Source organism: Colius striatus, chromosome 8 (assembly GCF_028858725.1).
Source record: "Colius striatus isolate bColStr4 chromosome 8, bColStr4.1.hap1, whole genome shotgun sequence".
Lineage (NCBI taxonomy): Eukaryota > Metazoa > Chordata > Aves > Coliiformes > Coliidae > Colius > Colius striatus.
This window is the reverse complement of record NC_084766.1, coordinates 8,756,519-8,777,204: the sequence shown is the minus strand read 5'-3', so window position 1 is coordinate 8,777,204 and position 20,686 is coordinate 8,756,519. Positions and strand designations below refer to the sequence as shown.

At 37.2% G+C, this 20,686-nt stretch overlaps 1 protein-coding gene across 3 annotated transcripts in view; it reads right to left on the bottom strand.

Annotated features, from left to right (window-relative positions):
* Window positions 1-20,686, bottom strand: part of WAPL (WAPL cohesin release factor) — a 70,705-nt gene that overhangs the window by 26,067 nt on the left and 23,952 nt on the right. For all 3 annotated transcript variants that reach the window (XM_062000926.1, XM_062000924.1, XM_062000925.1), the window contains exons 4-5: window positions 15,902-16,020; window positions 2,062-2,157 (exon numbers count right to left, since the gene is read on the bottom strand). In XM_062000926.1, coding sequence (XP_061856910.1) covers window positions 2,062-2,157; window positions 15,902-16,020 — 215 coding nt within the window. The remainder of the gene's footprint in view (window positions 1-2,061; window positions 2,158-15,901; window positions 16,021-20,686) is intronic.

The window sequence follows — 20,686 nt, the reverse complement described above, 5'->3', positions numbered from 1 at the left end:
ACCATAAAAAAAAACGGCCACACAAAGAAATAAGATAGATGGTGCATGCCTCAAAACAGGCAGAATATGCTCTTGTAAATTCATGGTATTCTCTGTACATTGGCCTTATTCACACCTGTGTTGTTAATATCTTAGGAACAACATATCAAAGCATGAAATACAGCAAAACCTATCCTGAACTTACAACAGGTAGTAGAGAACTTGGTGTTAGGTCTAGAATAACTACTGAAAAGTTTCCAGCCATCTCAAACCAGTGTTTTAGGTTTCTCCTCAACATACTCTTCTGTATTAGTATGAGGCTACTATAAGTTTAAGGTCAATTTATCTTCAGATTACTACTTTGGCACAAATTCAGATGTGAAGACAAACTACAGAATACAAGGCATACTGGAAAAAGACCTCCATATGCCAAATTCTAAACGTACAAGCATCAATGCCAGTGATCAATTATTCACCCTCAGTTTCTAAGTACTTAGTTTCCTTACACAGAAAAATGAGAACTTTTAAAGTGTGACTGAGAAAAATAGAATCAATATGCAGGCATAAAGGATGCATGAACTGTTTACATGCTGCCTCTACCAACTGTGCAGCACTGAAGTATTTGCTCAGGCTCCAGTGGCAAAATGTCAATAAGACCCTGAAAAGCTGGTTTAGAGCACATATGGAGGACTCCAGCCTTATCAGTCTGTGAACACGGGAGATCCACTGAATTATCTCATCCAAGTCTTGGTTAATGGCTTGCCCTTGAAAGCAAATTCCAAGGGAGCTTGGAGAGGTCAAAAGAAAGAGTACTTGGCATAAACAGTTTGCATGCCATGGATTTCTCACCATAAATCCAAGACGAATTTATTCAGATCTTCAGGTAACAAATTTCTACAGAAATTAAAGAGGCAGGATCATCTGTGCAGGGTATTACCATGGAACATTTGGATCAAAGTTCATCTATTTTGACATTCTTAAATTTTAAATCACACACATGTAAATTCAGGTTAAAAGAAGTGACTGAAGTGACTTCAGATGTACATCATGACATGAGGAGCAGGTACAAATTCCTGTAACTGGCTTGTTCAGCCAAAACTCTGCCAGTCACAAAGTGGAAGTTTAACAGAAGACAAAATAGCTTGCCTCAATGTGAACAATCAATTTTCCTAGCCTGAAGAGGATATATTCAAAGCATGTCTGAGAATATCAACCACAAATCAAAGGGGAGCTATCATCAGAACAATACACACAGTGGCAGAATGGAAAAAACCAAATCATCTGAAACTGATGACAAGAGCAAAAGCTGAAGACTTATCACCGTCAAAATTTCTGATTTTCTGTTCTTAGGTAAGCACTGTAAGGAAGGTACCAAATGAAATCAAGTTTACTGACAATGTACAATGCCCATTCAGCATAATCAGTAACAAATTTTATGCTTATATGATGTCAAGATTCTCAGAGTCTCAAAAGAGTTAAAAACCAATTATACCCTAAGCCTCAGAACAACCACTGGTGTTTTTTGGAACAATCAAGCTACTTTAAGAACTATTTTCACCTCTTATCTACCTTTTGTTGACATGTTTATATCTGTTATCTTCATATTAGCACATCTGTCTGTATACTGAAAATTTTGTTTCTTTCATGGTGTCTAAAGACTCTATTCACAGTATCACATTAGAAAGGAAGAATAAATGAAATCTCTCTTTTAAAGTTTTTCCTTTTTGACCTGAAACATCCTAACACCCATAGAAATCAGCAAGTTAATCCTATGGGTTCTCACAGAAAATTAAATTGAGTCCATCGTTAGGAAGCTTAATTTCAGCAAATTAGGGAACAAAACTTGAAGTATTTTTTTGTATCTGTATCCTGAAATGATATGGAAGATCCCATTCTATTTTCACTGACAATTTCTTTCCTGTTAAATACCCAATGGCTCACATCACAAAGTGGACTTCATTCTGAATTACTGTGACATTACCAGATATCAAGAACTTGTGTTTCATAAAATATCAGTGAATCCTAAAAGGAGATTTACACAACCTGAGGAAAAAAACCCAACAAAACAAACACTCTACTTACTGGGACACTGGGAGTTTTCAAAACTGGTGGTGCTGGCAGAGCCTCTGATTCTGGCTGGTTCCAGTGTCTAGCATTATATACAGCTTTTGTGGGAGACTAAAATAAAAACATGGAAGTTACTTTTTAAGCAAATCTATCAGGTAGTCACTACACATTTGAAAAATGACTGTAGCAATAACGTAACTACACAAGTAAAATGAGCTTCATTTCTTCCCCCTCCTGTATTCCCTGCAATACAAGTTCTCAAGATCATATAGACCAGAACCTGAAAGATTTGGAAGCATGTGATGATTTTGAAGACATACAGAACTAATCAAATAGCAAAAGACATGATGTGTATGCATTTCAAAAATCCTTCAGGTTTTCTACTTTTTGAGTAGACAAAAAGTCTGCAGCCTTCTTAAGAGAAAAAAAACAGATAGCTATGGGAAAAAAATCCCAACACATTAGCAAACACCATGTCAGTACAATATATGACTAGTTTAGAATCAAAACGTGAAAATTCTTATAAGACTTTGATGCTTGGAGGAAAACATGAATACAAAATGCCCTAATCCATATGAATAAATTAAGAAGCTTTTTCTTTCTTCCTGCTCAAAGATGTCTCCAGGCAAAACTAAAATGCATTAAAACTTACTATCGTGAATTTTTGGGAAATATAATATAATTCTTAGAGGAGATCAAGACAATTCTATTTCTAGCATGTGAGTTTACCCATCTAATTGCATAACAATATTCCAAACCAATATGCCATTACAATTTTCCTGATTTCCCAACATCCCATACATTGTGTAAGATGTGTAACTATATCTCTCCTCACATGCACTTCAAATGGGGAAAAATACTTTAGAAGTTGGCCATTAAAAATATTTTCCTGTCAAAATATAGTGTATCAACTATTTAAAACCAATACTACAGAGAGGGTAAGTGTAGAGACCCAGCAGGACCAGCTATGGATTCAATACCATTCTACAAAGTGAAACAAGGTATTGGAATGTAAAACTCTAGAATATATGTTTTGTACACTCAAAAGAGTTTTTGTATCACTGTTAAAACTCTACCATGTTACATCCTTCCCCTCTTTACAAGAGACAGCCCTGACCAACAAAACTTCAAAGAATATTAGCAGAATGACACCTCAGCTATGATTTCCCTGAGTCTCAAAGACCTGTCAAGCACTAAAGCATTTTAGTTCCAGACAAGAGAGAAGACTGTTTCCCTGCTACAGTGAGCTTTGATGTGGTCAGAAGAAATTTAGCTTTGTTGGATTTTTTCATTTGTTTTTTTAAGCAGTGCTCATGTACCATTCAGCAACAAGTACACAATGGCCATCATCTTAACAGTTTTATACATTTTCCAAGGGAGCTCTTTTAAACAGCACATTTCCAGGTAACAGATATTACAAATTCCTTCAGCAGCCACGTGTAGCCACCATGGCCCCATGTGGGAATACCAAAATAAGGTTATTCATAACTCCAATTTTTAGCTTTCCCAAGGAACAGATGCACTAACTTTCCCAGTTTCCTGACAATCTCACCAATCTCAAAAATGAAACAGAGAAACCAGTTTGAAGTGCATGCTGCCACAGTTGTGAGGACGTCTCTGTCCACAGATAGGAACAGTGTCATATAGATCCTGATCTGGAAAAAGTTAATTGCTGGCAAAAATGGTTTAAAAGTTTAACTCTCTATCTCCTATTATATATTTCTAAGTAGCAAATTTCTCAATGGTAACCTAACTCAGGGCTTGGGATGAACAAAGGAAGGACAACTTAGTAACAAAGATGCTTCAATACAATGTTCACAAATGTCTGTTACAAAAACCAACCACTTCTAGATACACACTTTTTTTCTTGAATGACTCACAACTGTTCCACAAATTATCTCAGTACATACTTAAGACTGGGAAGACAGGGTATAAGTTTCTGGGTGCCATATCCTGGTACAGGGGATAATTCCAGGAAATAATACACTCTTATCAAGTAACCAGAATGAATTTAATATCAGTTTCAGCTGATGTATAATTCTTCTTAACCTTGAAGGGAAGCTTAACTACTACAATTCTGACAGCGGCATACTGCATTACAGCTGCCAGAAGTCCCATTAACACGGGATGTTCCTCACTAATACTCCCAAATCTCAGTTATAGTCTCAAACAGTATTCTATCCCTGCTTACAGAATACTCATACATTAATAGTCCTGAATTTCCTGTTAGGGAGCTACATGCTGCAGAATAGCTTTTCAGGCCTCTGCAGTAGTAGAGTCAGGCTCAGCACACCCTGCCCCAGGGCTGATGCTGCAGGGAGATGGAGCGCACACAACAGGATCCCAGACTCATTCCATCCTTTGAGCTTCATGCAGATACAACAGGGGCACAGAGCAAGGCAGGCTCTGCTGCTGCAGGACTATTTGTATGAAGTTCAAGGGAAGAGCATGCCATACTCACTGTCCCAGTGCATAATGTCTCTGCCTGTGCCCCACTTACGTGTCCCTTTTTCTTCAGGCCTTGTGCTCTGTGATGAACCAAACAGCCCTTGCCAGATGTGGGGGGAGCAGAGTCCTGCTGGCATTTGAACTCTTGTGGCTCAGTGAGGCAGAGCTGGGACAGGCCCTTGCTGACTATGTGACAGGAGTGCTTGCAGTCTCAGCTTGTCAAAATGCAGCACCTCCTTTGCACACATACACATGCAGCAAGGAAGCACTGATGACAGAGATTAAGTTCAGTGCTTCAATATGGAATAAGAACAAAGTATACAAACAGCTGTACCAGCATAATCAAAAGGTCCACACAGCATTAATGTGTTTCTTCAGGAGAGAGCAACAGCTGATGCATAGGAAATAGTTCAACAGGCCAAGCAGATAAAGAAAATTCCTTCTAAATACTCAGGGCTCAGAGGCTTCTGGAGTAAAAAATGGCATCCTTTTTTATTTAACAATCAAAAATGATCTTTTCTTTTATGATTTTCCTTAAGCCTTTACTAAATCAAAAGCTAGGGCATGCCAAAGTGTTTTGTGAGAAGGCACTTCACAACTTACTTAGGCACTACCAATGTAACAGAGAAGAAAGCTGCATTTTAAGTAGGAAACCAATGATACCAACAAATGACTGTTTCGAGAAATTGAGACATCTTCATTTGATAGCTCTCTTAGAGTCTAAACTGTAACTGAAAAGAATTATTATTTCAAACCTCAAATACCTACAGAGTTAGTTTTAGCCACTATCCCTCGTAGTATCAACCAGAAAACACACCTGCAAAAATACAGCATTGCTTTCCAAAGTAGTACGTTAAATCTAACACACATGGACATGACAAGTACATCCCTTCTTTATAACCACTTCTTCAAGCAACCTCTGCATTTTCTCTTGAAACACAAAATAAAGATGAATTTCCAAAACAGTTGCAAAGCAACTTCACCAATAGTGATCAATCAGTAAGCACCATCTAGACTTGCTTTAGATTACAGTGGGACAGAACTGAATTCAGTAAAAGTATCAAAGATCAAATGAATGCTAGTGACTTTTCAGAAGGGCTTGATCATCACAAAAACAAAGAGGTTTGTTTGGATTTGGTGTTTTAAGATAACTCAAATGCTTGTGATAACAAGCTTCCTTGAAGCAGCACTGACATTTAAGCAGCAGTAATTTAAGAAACTTGCTTTCTCTTAAAGACAATACAACCTTGCAATTATTCAAATAATGCAGACTTTTCCTTAGGAATTCTTCCTCTCAAGATTAACTTTGGATAGATGTAAGTGAAAGAACATCACTCCTTTGAATTCTGTGTTACAGCACGTAAGTTCTGCAATATTTATCAGCTGTAAGACCTTCTGCTGAATAGCAGAGGAGTTTCCTTTTTTCATATGTATAGAACTGACAGCTGTTTATACAGAGACAGACATCTCAAAGAGTGCAAATATTCCAGTGAAAGTATAAAACATATTGTACTGTGGGACTCTGCATGTGGTTTTGAAGGGTGAACTGAGATATAAAACCAGAACTAATGCCAGAGATTTTACAAAATGCAGAGGGCTGTCAGTTTTATAAGATCATCTCCAAACGGCATAAACCACAGGTCATTCTTAAACTCCCATCCCTGAAAATCTCAAAACTGAAATTTTCAAGAGTTGATGCTTTGCTCATACTAATGCAGCACTGCCTGCCATTCACAGATACAAGAAAAGTAGAAAATAAGAGCCAGGGACATGAGTCATGCTGAAAATACTAGCAAAACAAGGAAGAAAGGAGCTATTTGCAGTCAAGAATGCTTCCCAAGGTATAAGACAAAGGCAAAAGAAAACGCAAAAAAATTTTTAAGTAAAATCCTGACATATGCATTCTTCATACCTGAAGGATATTCAGTAAGACTGTATGATAGATGCTCATCAAAACTACAAGTAACTCAAAAAACCCCACACTTAGACCAAAATATATTATTATTTACCACTCAATATTAATAATCATTTTGATTAAGACTGTCTTGCATGTCCCACTTCCAACAGGAAAAAGGTACCAAGGATGCTATGCAGCACAGAACTATTCATAACAGACCTTTTCTTTTGAAAGGGGGAAGGATTGAACATCTATTCAAGGCAAAGAAAAAGAAATCACACTTCAAACTAGGAAGACGGACTACCACTTCAGCACAAGCTGAGCCATGTGTATATAACACATCAAAAAAAGGTACTCTGGACTCCACATAAGACGACAGTTTCCAACAACCACTGACAACCAGAAGTAAACCAGGACCAAGTCAGTGTTCAAAAAGGGAAGCGAATCTTCATTATTTGCACCACAGTAGATTAGTGTCAATAAATTACCTCTGGGTGCCATGGACCAATTAACCATAAGCTGCTTTACCATTTAATTCAGTACACAAAAAGCATTATGCATACACCGAGCTAGACAACAAGTTTTTAGTCAGAAAAGCTTCAAGACTATCAGCAGCAGACAACACAATGAACAAGAGGCAAAAAAATGTCATTCAAGCTTGTCTTGCATCAGATTTCTGAAGAATTGCAAAGTGTTTTTTTCTTCTTCTAAACTCAAAAGGAAGCCTACAGGGCTGAGCAAGATGATGGATCAAACGCTCAAGTGAAACATGAAAATTTAACTTGAAGAAATAGGACAGCTTGATTTATGTTAGATTCATTCTTTAATAGAAATAGCTAATGGTGTTCTGAATGCTGCTGACACTGAGTGTACTCAAAACTGATCAGCTCAGAAGCAGAAGCCATATGGTTATAGTTACTAATTTGGCCTGAAACCTGTGTTAAATCTAATTAAAGGGACAGAGTACAACAGTTTAGGCGTATCACCACAATACAGGAAATATCTAATTTAAATGAAGAGAAAAACCTGCATCTGCCTGCAAGTAGCTGTACTGGCACATACACATCCTTGTAAAAGCCCTCAAGACAACAATCCTGCCTGCTTTATTGCAGAGACACACACACACATATCCCCCCACATCCACACTGTTAATCCTAATCTACTCAAAGTGTATCAATCTACTAATAGGAAAGCCTTACCAAATTGAAACAGTAATGAAATTCCAGAGGTCATGTGGTTGAGGGGGGGTTGGTGTGCACACTCACATAAGCGTGTGTTTCCATTTGGATCAGTAAAACATTTCTCAAATAGACCTCCAATATGCCCTTAGTCACAACGCTGTGGTTTGCATCACCAGGTCTCAGAGTACACTTAACCAATTTGGTTCTGATGAAACCAAACTTGAAGATGCTCTTCCAGAGAGCACCAGCTGTTCCAGGGCATTCCCTAAAGCAGATCAGAATAAAGCTATTCAAGGTAAAAATTTCTAGATGTGTCTAATGGGGACACCAAGCCCTCAACACCAGCTGTTGCACTCAAGATGTGCTCATGTTGCATCACACCATATTCTAACGTACATATAGTTACAGACAGAGCTGAGGGAACCAACCATACTCATACAGCACATGGGAGCTGTGAAGACAATTTTGCATATTCATCTGCATATAAATTAAGCTCTTACTGGCAAATGAAACTGCTATATTTTAATCTCTGAGTGTTTTCCTGTTTTAGAACTTTCTACAGGACTGAGGTCTTGTGAAAGGTAATATTTACCCTACATGGTTATCCTGTGCTGCTTAATTACTAAAACATTGAGTTAATTACTGGAAACTATGCAACTGATGGGGAAGAGGAGAGAGAATACCAAGAGGCAAGAAAGAATCTGGTTTCAAAAGTTTTTTAATGCATCTTTGCTTCTTGCCGAAGAGTTAGTAACAGTAGGAACTGGAAGCACAAAACACAGATTCCACTGCCACATTAAACATTTCCCATTCGACTTGATTTGTCTGCCAGGGAGATGGATTTCCATGCTTATTTAGCATTTGTTCCTCTTGCCTCTATGAGGACTTAGCCTGTTAACTTTGTACTGCACTTGGCATCCCTACCTTTTTCAGAACACAGCTGCATCTCAACTGAGTAACATCTTTCTTGACACTGCACAGAAGAAACACACTAGAGATAACATTGCTACCACAGCAGCAGCAGATGGAGGAGAGACAAGGAAGCAGTTTTGTCAGGTGGAAGGATCTCCCAGGCATCTACCAGGACACACTCTTCTTCACCACAGTTTCATACGAAGGAGTGGGACCAAAATAATTTTCATCAGCATCAAACAATTACCAGACCAACTCCAGGCATTTGCTTTCACTCTGAGATGGCTTCAGGGTGTTATGCCCCAATACAGTACATTTAGAGTGGCTACTTCACTCTTCAAATTAGGTGACTAATCTAAAAACCTGCCAGTCCTGATTAAGCATCCTGTTTACTCACTTAGAAATTATGAATTGGGTCTAGTCTATTTACATTAATAATAGAAGAGAAAAACCTCACTAAATGGTCAGCACTAGGAAGGCAGTATTAAAGAAGCTTATTGAAGAATTTGGTTTTGCAAAGGTTAAGTGAAATCTTAGTATCAATATGAAGCTCCTTTTTAAAAAAAATTAAGTATGCAAGAAATAGATTTATTCTTACCTTCTATCATATTTTATCTTTTTTTAAATTAATTTTTATTCCAGCAATACAGAAATTCCTTAAAAACAGCTATTTGTAATTGGTTATCACTTAGAACAGCTCATCTCTTGTGCATCATTCCAGCAAACAGTGTTTATACAAAAAAAGTCCACCAAAAACCACACTTCAATCCAGGACTGGGCAGACCATCTGCCAGAAGCACCAATCAGTAAATGAATGGAATGTATTGCAGAAGCTGTAACATGCTGTCACAGGTTGTCAGATCAGACCACCACTGTTTGTCAAGCTTCTGATGAAACAGACTGCTGGCTTAGCACTGAACTGATACAAGCCAGAAATTTCACAGAGTATTTCAATTGTCAAAATTCATCTGGACTCCTTAACAGAGTCAAAATAGCAAATGTCAAGTAATAATTTTTCCTATTTAAAAAAAAAAACCAAAATGCATTTTTGACATCCTAAATTAGGATGCAAATAGCAGCTTGTTTTGTGTAGTATATCATCAGTTTAATATCACTGAAAAAATGCTCTGTTGTAACTGCTCATCCTTTAGAAGGAGCCTTTTCCTAACGGTTATGCAAGATGAAGGCATGCTGTTCTTGGTGCACTTCAGAGAGATTTAATGTGTGCAAAACAATCTAAAATCTAAAGAAAAAAAATCTGTACAAGTTTACTTTGGGAAAATGCAGATTCATTTGCAGGCAAGCAAAATTAAATGTTACTTGCAGGACACCTTTGATAAACAATCCACTGTGAAGGTATAATAGAGCTAAGTGGAAAACTACAGCACAGCCTAGTTTCTTTCCCCTCCCACGCACACGTCATTGTCATATTAGCTGTGAGATTACTCAGTCGAACCAAGAGCCATGCATGGTTTCATACTACTTCAATTTCAAAACACTTCCAAAGATCAGGTACAAGTATCTCATCTTGGACTTCAAGTAAACTTAGACACAGCATTTGTTTCAAGCTGGTATTTATAGCTTCTTCCAGTCAGCATGAAGCACCAGCAGAAAAATACCACATCAACCTGCAAAAGGCCTCATAGGTTACACCCCTAAACTTGTATTACAACAAATCCTATTAGGAACAACAGGATCACATATAAGCTTTACTTCAAGGATTGACTCTCGCAGTGCCTAAAATTTCTAACAGGAATGTGGCAACTCAATAAAAACAACCTACTCACGGTAAAAAACCCTGCCTACAGTACATGAAAGACGTAATTAAATAACAAACTATGGACTAGTTTCAGATCAAACTGAATTCACGGAATTTCTTTTTTCAGCACCTGATTACTGTGTGAAGAGCACAAATTTCCAGTTGTGATTTAACACATCCTTCTAATTGATCTGCCCAAACCTCTCACACTTTGAAATCTTGCACACATTTCTGTACCCTATTTGGCACAAGAGACACTAGTTCTTGCTAAAACTTGAATAACTATGAAAAGTAAGTTACATGGTTATGACTGGATCAAGTTTTTACCTTGGATACAGAGCTCAGAAGCAGTCTGCTGGCTAAGCCATGTCTGAACTCAGCAATGATTTCATTCATGTATTCAACACTACGGTCATGACTAACTCTATTAATGTCACTTGATCAAAGTAAAGCATGTAATCCTGCTAACGCCGGCTGTGTTTAGTGAGCATTTCTCAGTTGCAATGTTGACTTAACCAGGTTAAGACAACTTAATATCTCTTCTTGGGTTCCCTCAAAACTAAACGGACACAATTGTTTACAGTCTCCCAGTGAACCGGACTGAGATTGATGTTAATGTTTCCTTTTAACCCATATTTCACAATAATGTTGGGGTTTTTTTAAGCACAGGATGAGTTCCTCAATTTAGCTGAATACTAATCTTGGAAAATTGAAGGAGCAAGGGACCAGGAACAAGCAGGTGAGCAAACGTGGTTTCACCCAATACTTTCATCTGTTATTTTTTTTGTCAAAGTCCTTCAGTTGAGTTTTGTTCAGTTTGGAGGTGAAGTGGGGGAGACGGTATGTTGGTTTTTAATGCATAATACAACATCTCAGCTTTTCCTTATAAATGCTTTCCATACTACTGGAATAACTTTCAAAAAATGCCACTGTTAAAAACAAGGAGAGTGCTCTGCACATGAAACTCCATGGTTCAGCACCTGAGTGAGTGGCCCACAGGAAACACAACTGATAACCAAGTTAGTGGCAAAGAGGTTTTTCCATACTTTGTCCCATACAACCCAATATGTGCACAAGACAAGGAAAAAAACCAAACCCAAACACACTCATGTAGTATTGTTCTTCCCATTCGCTGTGTACATGTGGGGAAATGTGTACAGAGCTGCAAACCAGACAGGTTTTCTACAGCTAAGACCTCACCAAGTTCATTTAGAAAAACTTCTCCAGGCACAGCAAGATGACCGAGTAAGGAAAAACATTTCAGGTAGTTTAAATTTGTAAATATTCAGTTCTCACTTAAAAAGTGATTAGTTAAGGGAAATACACAAACTTAAACTGAAGTCAGAGTCATTAAGCAATGAACTAGTATTTGGACTAGTTTTCAGTTTGAACAAGAGTCCATGAGTCACTGTCCCTGTGGTGAGCACTCTCCTCCTGATGTTATTCATCATAAAAAGTTTGTTTTATACTCCTAAGAAATTTCACTCTTTTATAGGAGCTATTCTGTTGATACCAACATGAAAGCTTTACAAAATATAGTCAGTGCAAAAAATACCAACATGTAAGAATGAATTCCAAAAGACTCATTTCTAAGGCTCTCCTAGGCTAAGGCACAGAATAAAAAAAAAAAATCTGATGTAGGACTCATCCAATACCTTCAAATGTCATTGCTACTGTCAGAAAACACAACACGGAGATTGCTTTTGGCCATGTCTACTTGAAAGAGTCAGTGGTTTTTTTCTGTCATACCTCCTTTGTCCCACTTAATGTGACACAGTTGTATCTTCCCATATGTCTTAGCAGCACCAAAGAGCATTAACAGAAGAATTATAGTCTTCCCCCTCTCCATGGCCCCTCAAGTTGAATTGCTCCCATAGCTTTTAATTATGACTTGCAACTCTATTTACATTTTTACCTTGGATTATTCAAAGGTAATCAGTATTCACCTTGTCCAGGCTGGCTTCCTAAGGCCACTGGCAGAACTAGGATCAGCACAGAGCTGCAGTTCCTTCTTTAGTATACATTTTATGAACAGAGGGGTAACTCAGAAAATTTGCAGTTCAGAGGACTTGGTGGTCTTCAATGACATGCCGGACAACAGAAACCCAAACTGACAGTGTATCTCTGGCACAAAACATCATGCAGAGTCTTTAACTTCTAGGACTGATCATTCCAAAGATTAAGTATGGGAGTAGACTAGTTCTCTTTACCTTAAGTTTCTAAGCTGGCTTTGTTTTTTTTCTTTCACAAGTTCCTATTTAGAGACATACACAGTTTGCACAAGACCACTGGAAACTTTTCCAGAGTATTCCTACAAAACCTGATTGTGCTGACTTGCAGACTTCTAGCACAAATCTGTGGCAAGAGGGGCAGGAGCAAAAAAATCTCACGAAAGAATTTTTACAGTCCCTATTTTCAAGCCTCCAGTCTGAGTAAATTCAGATCACAGCAACAAAAAAGTTGTTGAATACCTTACTGGTTTCTTTCCCTGCTAATTGAGAATTAGTTTTATTTATAGAAGGGGAACTAAGCTCAAAGGGACCAGCAGGTGGGCATATCACAGCTCTAGAAGAGTTCCCAAAACCTATGTGCTACAGCAGGAGTTACTGAACCAGTTGAATTAAAACTGTAAACAGCTGCAAACAAACTTCTGCAAATGTTACTCATGTAAGCTTCACACCCATAATTTGCAAGTCAAGTAATGCCAATATTTATGTACTGTAAGCACATAATTATGTTGCTACGGAACATAATATTCCTCTTCTAACTCAGGCTCAGGATAAAGAGATTTAATTCACTTAAAAGCAGAATTCTGGTTGACACTTTACATACCTATCCTAATGTACATGCTGCTGCAACTTTTGTGGTAATTAATATGGGTGTGAATAGTCAGGGACTTCAGTGAGACTACTTAGGTTAAAAGCAGTTTTTAGAAACACTGTTATTCACTAAGTCAATACTGTCTGTAAGCTTTTATTACACGCATACTCAACATTTCAAGAACTGGACTTTAACATTAGAGTACAATGGTCAGGTTTCAAAAGCACAAACATGGGCAAGAGTCCGGCTGATTGTGAACTGACTGGAAAAAAATACCTCAGCTTTCTGGATTTGCTGAAGTTTAACAATACCACCTGTTGCTTCAGTAACAGAGCTGTTTATTTTTCAGCTCAGTGCAACGCAAACTGCCATACTTCTAAGATCACTACCTAGCAGGAAATAACTAATACTGTATCTGCTAGTTTGTACAAGGAAAAAAAAAAAACAGTGACGAGACAGTGAAGAAGTTTTTACATATATATATATATATATATATATATATACATATATATATATATATATATATATATATATATATATATATATATATAATTTTAAAAGATTGTTTTCTTATGGTCAGATTAATACTTTTAGTTCATTTTTTCATTCCCAGAAAGTAACTTCCTTTAAAATACAACTGAAATTAATGGTCTATATCTATAGGAAGACAATTATGGTGTCTGTAATTACCAGCAGAACAAGCTTTACAAGCTTTTTTAGTGACTCCATGTAACAGTCATATGATTAGAGAACATTAAAGTTTGAAATCTGAGGTGCAATTACAGCAATTTCTACTTATAGATCCATTATATGACAACAGGGTCAAAAAGGTTATTTAATTCTCAGCTTTCCCACTTGAATTAAGTTTATTTCCACTAGAGAATATTCTAGAGTTGAAATCATTTTCTCTCATATAGTAGGGTATTGCTGTAAGGTTCTCCTCTCCATAATTTTGTGATATACACATTAAAAAGTAATTAAAACAGTTTTCATATAAATCCTCAAGTATTTAAAGCATAGAAATTAAACAAAAGCCACACAAAATGTTATTATAAAACAGTATTTGAAGCATATAAATATTTATATGTTAAAAATCCCTCCATATCTATCAGAACACCCACAGCAGTTTAAAGCTGCAAAAAATACAGCAAAAAAAGAACACTTAAATTTACATTCCCTGCACTTCTGTTTCTCAGTCTATTGTAGCACAGTCACTGATAGAAAACTGATTTTAATGAGATTATTATTTAATCAGCAGAAGCTGAGGAACTGTCATCTTTAAGAAATACTATTTCAGTTCTGAAAAGACCCTCCTCACTTACCCATAGCCTCACTTCAAACTCCAGAGGTAAGAGCTCCATTCTGTCCAAAGTCAAGGAGCCACAAGAAGAGATACTTCTATTCAAAAGGGCCTCACAACTGACAGTACTTACTGGTCACATGTCTTCCCAAAATGAAAACATTCTCTTGCATGTTTTGAGAAATAAACCAAATTTATTCCTCTTCTTGCACCCACAATTCCATACTTTTAAATGGAAAATGGTAATACAGTAACACAGCTGGGGGATGATGAAAAAAAAATCTTGTGCTTCTCCAAGACCAAAAAGAACTCTTAAAAAACAGAAACTATCGAATAACATGATTAATTAGTTGCCCTCATGAGAAATTTTAGAATGTGATTTAATAATAAGAATTCTTTAGAAAAAATAACATGGAAATATTTTCTAAAAAAATTCTTAGAACTGTTCAGACTGTTGAGCATATGCTGAACATTTAAAAGTTGTGGAGTCTCCTTCCTTGGAGGTCTTCAAGACCCACCTGGACATGTTCCTCTGCGACTTGATCTAGGTGAATCTGCTTCTGCAGAGGGGTTGGACTAGATCTCTAAAGGTCCCTTCCAACCCCTACCATTCTGTGATTCTATGCTTGTACCATGCAACTGCTGGGCCTTGCAAAACTTACGAAACTTCATCTCCCACATTTCCCTCTGTGGATTCCTTGTTTCTCTTATTACATCAGTTCTGGATGGTAAGGATAGTGAGACAGCTCCTCTCTTCACCAGATAACACAAACGTGGTATGCAAAAAGCACATGAATTGTCCTTAAGCACTGAAAATAGGTATGCTGGACAATCCAGTCATAAAAACCTCGATTTAATGGAGATTACACGGATCTCCCTTTAACAAACTTTCATCTAATAGCTAAAGATAATTTCTGCTGTATGTACGTGTTTAAAAATCACCCAAATACTAAGCACTTTATAGTAACAGGCAAGGTGAACCACACCTAGCATCAGTAAAATGAGAAACCTCCATTCACAGTATGAAAAAGCAAAGTCATACTGAATTCTACAGTGTGGGTACACAGGGCTGGGAACAGGGGTTACTTTTGGTTTTTTAAGCTAGAAGAAAATCTCACTTTCCCACATGCTATAAAGTCACTTCTCCTTATAAAGACTATATCAATGCCAAATTTAAAGCCTTCGGAAAGGTTCAATCCTGTAGTATGATATGTATTTCTTAGGAGAGAAGAAAAAACTACCATCACATAGTATTTAACGGCGATTTTGCTTTAACAATCATCTAGAAGAGAACACATCTAGTTCCATGTAACCACTGTGCAATCTCAGACTTACATTTGGGAAGTGAAATTCCCAATAATAGATACAAAAATCTTGCACTTGAAAGTTTCCCTTTTCCAGATACAATCTTAAAAGTCAACAAATTATCTCAAGTGCAGAGATGAACTGGGAGAAAAACCTTGTTACATATACAAGAAGAAACATGAATATCAAGGAGTTAGTTAGAATAAGAATTTAGTCTCATTACAATTACTCACCCGCTTTGGCCCACTAAAAATCTTCCTGGTGTTTTCCTTAGATTTATCACTTTGTTTATTTGTGGATTTCTTATTGCTTTCAGGTACACCAGATGTATCCTCTGAAAATTCCAGAATATCTGTAGAGGGTAAATATAGATATGAAACCACCATACTGAAAGCTTTTGGAACTGCTAGAGCATTTCTTTCATCTGACACTTCCACACATATAGCTTCTGAAATTACACAATGAACGATCATCATAAAAATCAGCTTTAAAGCCAAACACAGTTCTGGATAGATCTCAGCTTTACTGACTCGACTGTCAAAATACATAGAAGGTACACTACAAGGTACAATTACTATAGCACCTCTTGCTCATTCAGTAATCTTCAAGTTATTATTTCCCATTTTATACTCCTGCGAATCCCAGGTTACTTTTTGTATATCCTTACTTATGGCTTACTGCTACAACTCTGAGCAGCAGAAGAACTAAACAGGAGATGGGGTTCTTCAAAACTGTGAGACTAAGATCTTTAGAAGAAGAATAGTTCCTACAACAATTACAGACCCAAGAATTGATCCTACTTCACTTCTCACAAAGGCAGCTTTTTTCTATTTGCTTATTCCACTATAAATGGTATTAAAAACAATTTAGTCCTCAGCTCAGAAAGGAGTCAGCTAGAAGGAGCTGCTGAAATGGCCTTGCAACATATTCAATATTCCCTTTCCAGCAGCTTCAGTGCTCACTTTTGTCCTGTAAATCTGCAATTCACTGATCTAGATAAATTCTTGTCCTATATTTTTTTTTTTCTTTACACTTGTGGTATAGTTGAAGCATCATCCCTTGGAGAACAGTCTACGTTCCCTTACTTGGAACAAACCAGAAGTTACCACAAATTTCAAGACAGAAATAAAGACAGGTGCAGAGAAATGCTGTTTTATCTGACAAACTGTTTACAAACCCCCTTCTATTGCAGAGAAGCTGTCGACACTGAAAACTGCACTGCAAAACACAAGCAGGATGGATCGATCGGTTACTCTACTCCCAAGGGCACTCATATCCAGTAAACAGGGGCAGCTGAGTGCCATGGGTAAGCAGGATATGAAATGCAAATCAGGCAAGCAAGTCTCTAACAAAACTTGAAAAGATGCAGAACTGATCTACAGTCTGGGGAATTTAAATCTTAAAACCTAGCTCAAAACTTTCTTAAACTACAGTAAATTTCAATGAGACTGGCAGCACCAGGGCAGGCAGGATGCCCACTGCAAGGCACCTACTAGAACCAGTCTCCCACATCCTAGCCCACTGGTTTTCAGTTTAGTTGTATGATGTCAGCACATGAGCTTAAGAACACAGTGTGAACAATTCCTCTGAAAATAACCAATTTGATAAAATGTTTTGATTAAATTGGTCTTATAAAGGAAAAATATTAAAATCCAATTATCATTAACTTAAAAAGAGCAAAACTACTTCCAACTCTAAATAAAGGTCAACTCGGTCCTTCTTGGAACTTGCCAATTAGAGGTGTCAAATCAAATTGCTTTGATACACATCCTTACAAATCCTGGAATATTTTTGAAGAAGCCAAGCCCTGATTGAAATTCCCAAAGAAAGTCAAATCACCAGAACTGGACACCCCTTTTGTAAATTAAAAGCTAAACGAGTAACTCACTTGCCTACAGTAATTACAAACCTGCAAGTCACTCTAGAAACGCAGTATGTGCTTTCAGTCACTAAATCAGCACGGTAATTTGCTCCTTGTGCTGAGACTTGGAGTTGGTATTGTGGTTAATAATGATGAAGAGTACTCTATATCAACTAGGCCACAATTTTAAAGTTATCCAAGTTTCTCTGTTTTAATCCTACTCGTCTGTGATCCTGAACTCTCTCTTTTAAATTCGATAATCTAAAATTCAAATAAACTACTCGATTAAAAAGTTTCAAGACCTACTTACAATAGGATAATTTTGCTTTTTTGATGTTGTTAGCATATCAAACACTTTTATAATTAGCTTCCTAAGATTATATGCAGTGCTTTTATTTGAGCCATGCTCTTTGAGGCCTTCTGGGTATCCTGAAAGCGTTCTGCACATATATACATCTTACCAGATTTTAAAATCTAAACTAAACAGGGTGTGGCAGAGAAGCTTTTTGTTAACATTAACTGAGCCTAGCAGGGACATGAGTAGTCTGGTAGGCAGTGACACTAATCAAGCTTTTCTTTCCCTGTCACTCTCTTATACGGAAGTTTTTCTCCCCTCTCACAGAAAAGATGAGCATATTTTTTCCTCAATCTGTAAGCATGTAAAGCCTTTTCTCCCCTACCCAACCATTTTCAAGGCATTTATAATCCTTCAGATGATTTGCCTGGAAAGATGTTCAAAGACTAACTATAAGGCAACACCACAGTAAACTTCCTGGGGAAAAACAACCCAGTTTTGGTTTAGTGCCTGAGGGTAACTGCAGATGGTTTTGAAGCTCAAACAAGACTCTGCCTTTGAGGACTTGGATCTACTCTTAAGTGGCTAAAAATGTAAAGTGTTTGTCCAATCACAGTGAAGAGATGCAAAAAAAAAAAAAAAAAAAAGAGCCAGTTTGTTCACCTGAAATGAACCGAATGCTAGACACTGATACACAAAAGCTACTTTATTATCCAAAAATATTGCAGGAATCTTATCTTGATCACTGAAATGAAAATGAATACATGATAAAGGTTATCAGAACTGATTTACAAGCTGAAAGGCTAAACTGCAGTGCTTACACTAAAATACCAGGATAAATGCTACTATATTTTACAGAATCATAGAACTAAGACTTAAATCAAGAATACAGTAGTTCATCATTACTATACTGCTTATGAGTTAAGAGTGAAGAAGGGGGTGAACCAAATAGAGAGTGTTAGGGAAAACAGATCTTCATACCTTCCTTTAGCGGGAAGTTTCAGGGCAACTGCTCTATCCTATTTCTGTCAATCTACATAGAGATATGGAAATGTTTCATTTTAGTCAGCTTTTTTATTTTTTTATGCCTGTAACTTCTGTAATAAATTTATTGTCCCTGGAGAAAATGAAATGAAGTAAAACAAGCTTTAACATAGTCCTAGGTGTTCCAGTTCACAGGTAGAAAAAAAAATCCCAAACTATCTGAGATCGTAAGTTCAGAAGTTCAATACATTAGAAATCTTACTGACCTCCCAAATCCACTGACAATCATGGCAGGATCTTTTGAAAAAGACCGATACAAAGTGATAGCACAGTTATTTCCAGCAGTATAACACTATCTCAAAGATACAAGCTTGCTCTTGAAAACTAAAGTTTAAAGTTTATTTTGGTTAAGCCTTACTCTTCCCTGTCATTAGTTCAGATTTCTCTTAGAATTATAAAATGGTAGGGGTTGGAAGGGACCTTTAGACATCATCTAGTCTATCTACTCTTGGATACAACTCCCCATGGATTAATACAGTCAAGTAATTAAATAATTTTCCTCTGGTCGTAAAACCTTCTCTTTACTATAGTCAGCTTGTATTCCACCTACTGAAAGGACAGAGGTTTCAGATCTAGTAGTCTCATCAGTACTTTTAGCCCCTGGCAGTCTGGCGCACCATAGCTGGGAAGCTCACAAGTGAAAAGAGCTTTTGCTTTGCTGGGATGTTACACTGACTAATATGAGAGAATTTTAGGTTGCAAAAGCAAAACAAACCAACAAAAAAAGCAACTTTAGACAGAACTCAAAGCTTCACCAAAAATCTCAAGCTAATAAAGTTATGATGGACCTTCATTCAAAGAAACATCTATGAATGGCATCTCAGCATTTAAATGATGCAGTATCTCATGGTTGGGGTTGTAGAGTCTCCTTCCTTGGAGGTCTTCAAGACCCACCTGGACATGTTCCTATGCAACCTGATCTAGATGGACCTGCTTCTGCAGGGCGGTTGGACCAGATGATCTCTAAAGGTCCCTTCCAACCCCTACCATTCTATGACTCTTATGGTTTAGGGGTTTTTTATGGTGGTTTATTTGTTGGGTTTTCGTGGGTGTTTTTGGTGGCTTTTCAGCATTTCAGCAGACAAGCCTATTGTACAAGTGAACAACAGAGAAAACACTTCATTGGAAGATAATCTAACTAAAACCGAATGTATTTACTTTGCATTTTTCCTGCACTAACAATATTGTCCATTTTGTCTTTAGTGCTTCCTTGAAGTCTATTTGCAGAAACATTTAAATACCTATTTTTACACTTTCTGTCAACTATGAGCTACTAGACTGGAAGGGATAGTCCATTTCCAGTTCAGTTAGAAAAATCTTTGTGTGACATTTTATATTAAGGTTCTAAAATAAGCTTCATAGAAAAAGGAGGCCTGGACTATGCTAAGCTGCAAAATCAGTACTGTGGCAAATACTTTGTAAGACTGTAATAGAACGCATCAAATCTCTTGGAAAACTGACTATGCCGTACAACATTCTTTATGCAAGAAATATCAAAATCAGTCTTAGGAATTTCCAGAGCTGGAATTCAGAGAGGCAATCTGGCATCTCACCTGTCAACCTGGAACAAGAACACTGCATTTCTATCTGTGAATTTATTCATTAGTACAAAAAGAACAGCACACACAGAACTCAGGGAGCATTAGCACCTCTCAGTACTGTTTGTAACTTCAGGGAGAAGTTTTCCTGTGCAAGATGTTCTAAAAGCTTATTCTGAGGCTTGGATTCAAAAATCGGCATTTTCCATAGACACAGAAGTCAATTTTTTTGCAGCACGTAAGATGATATCTCACAGCAATGTCACAGGCTCAGATCCCA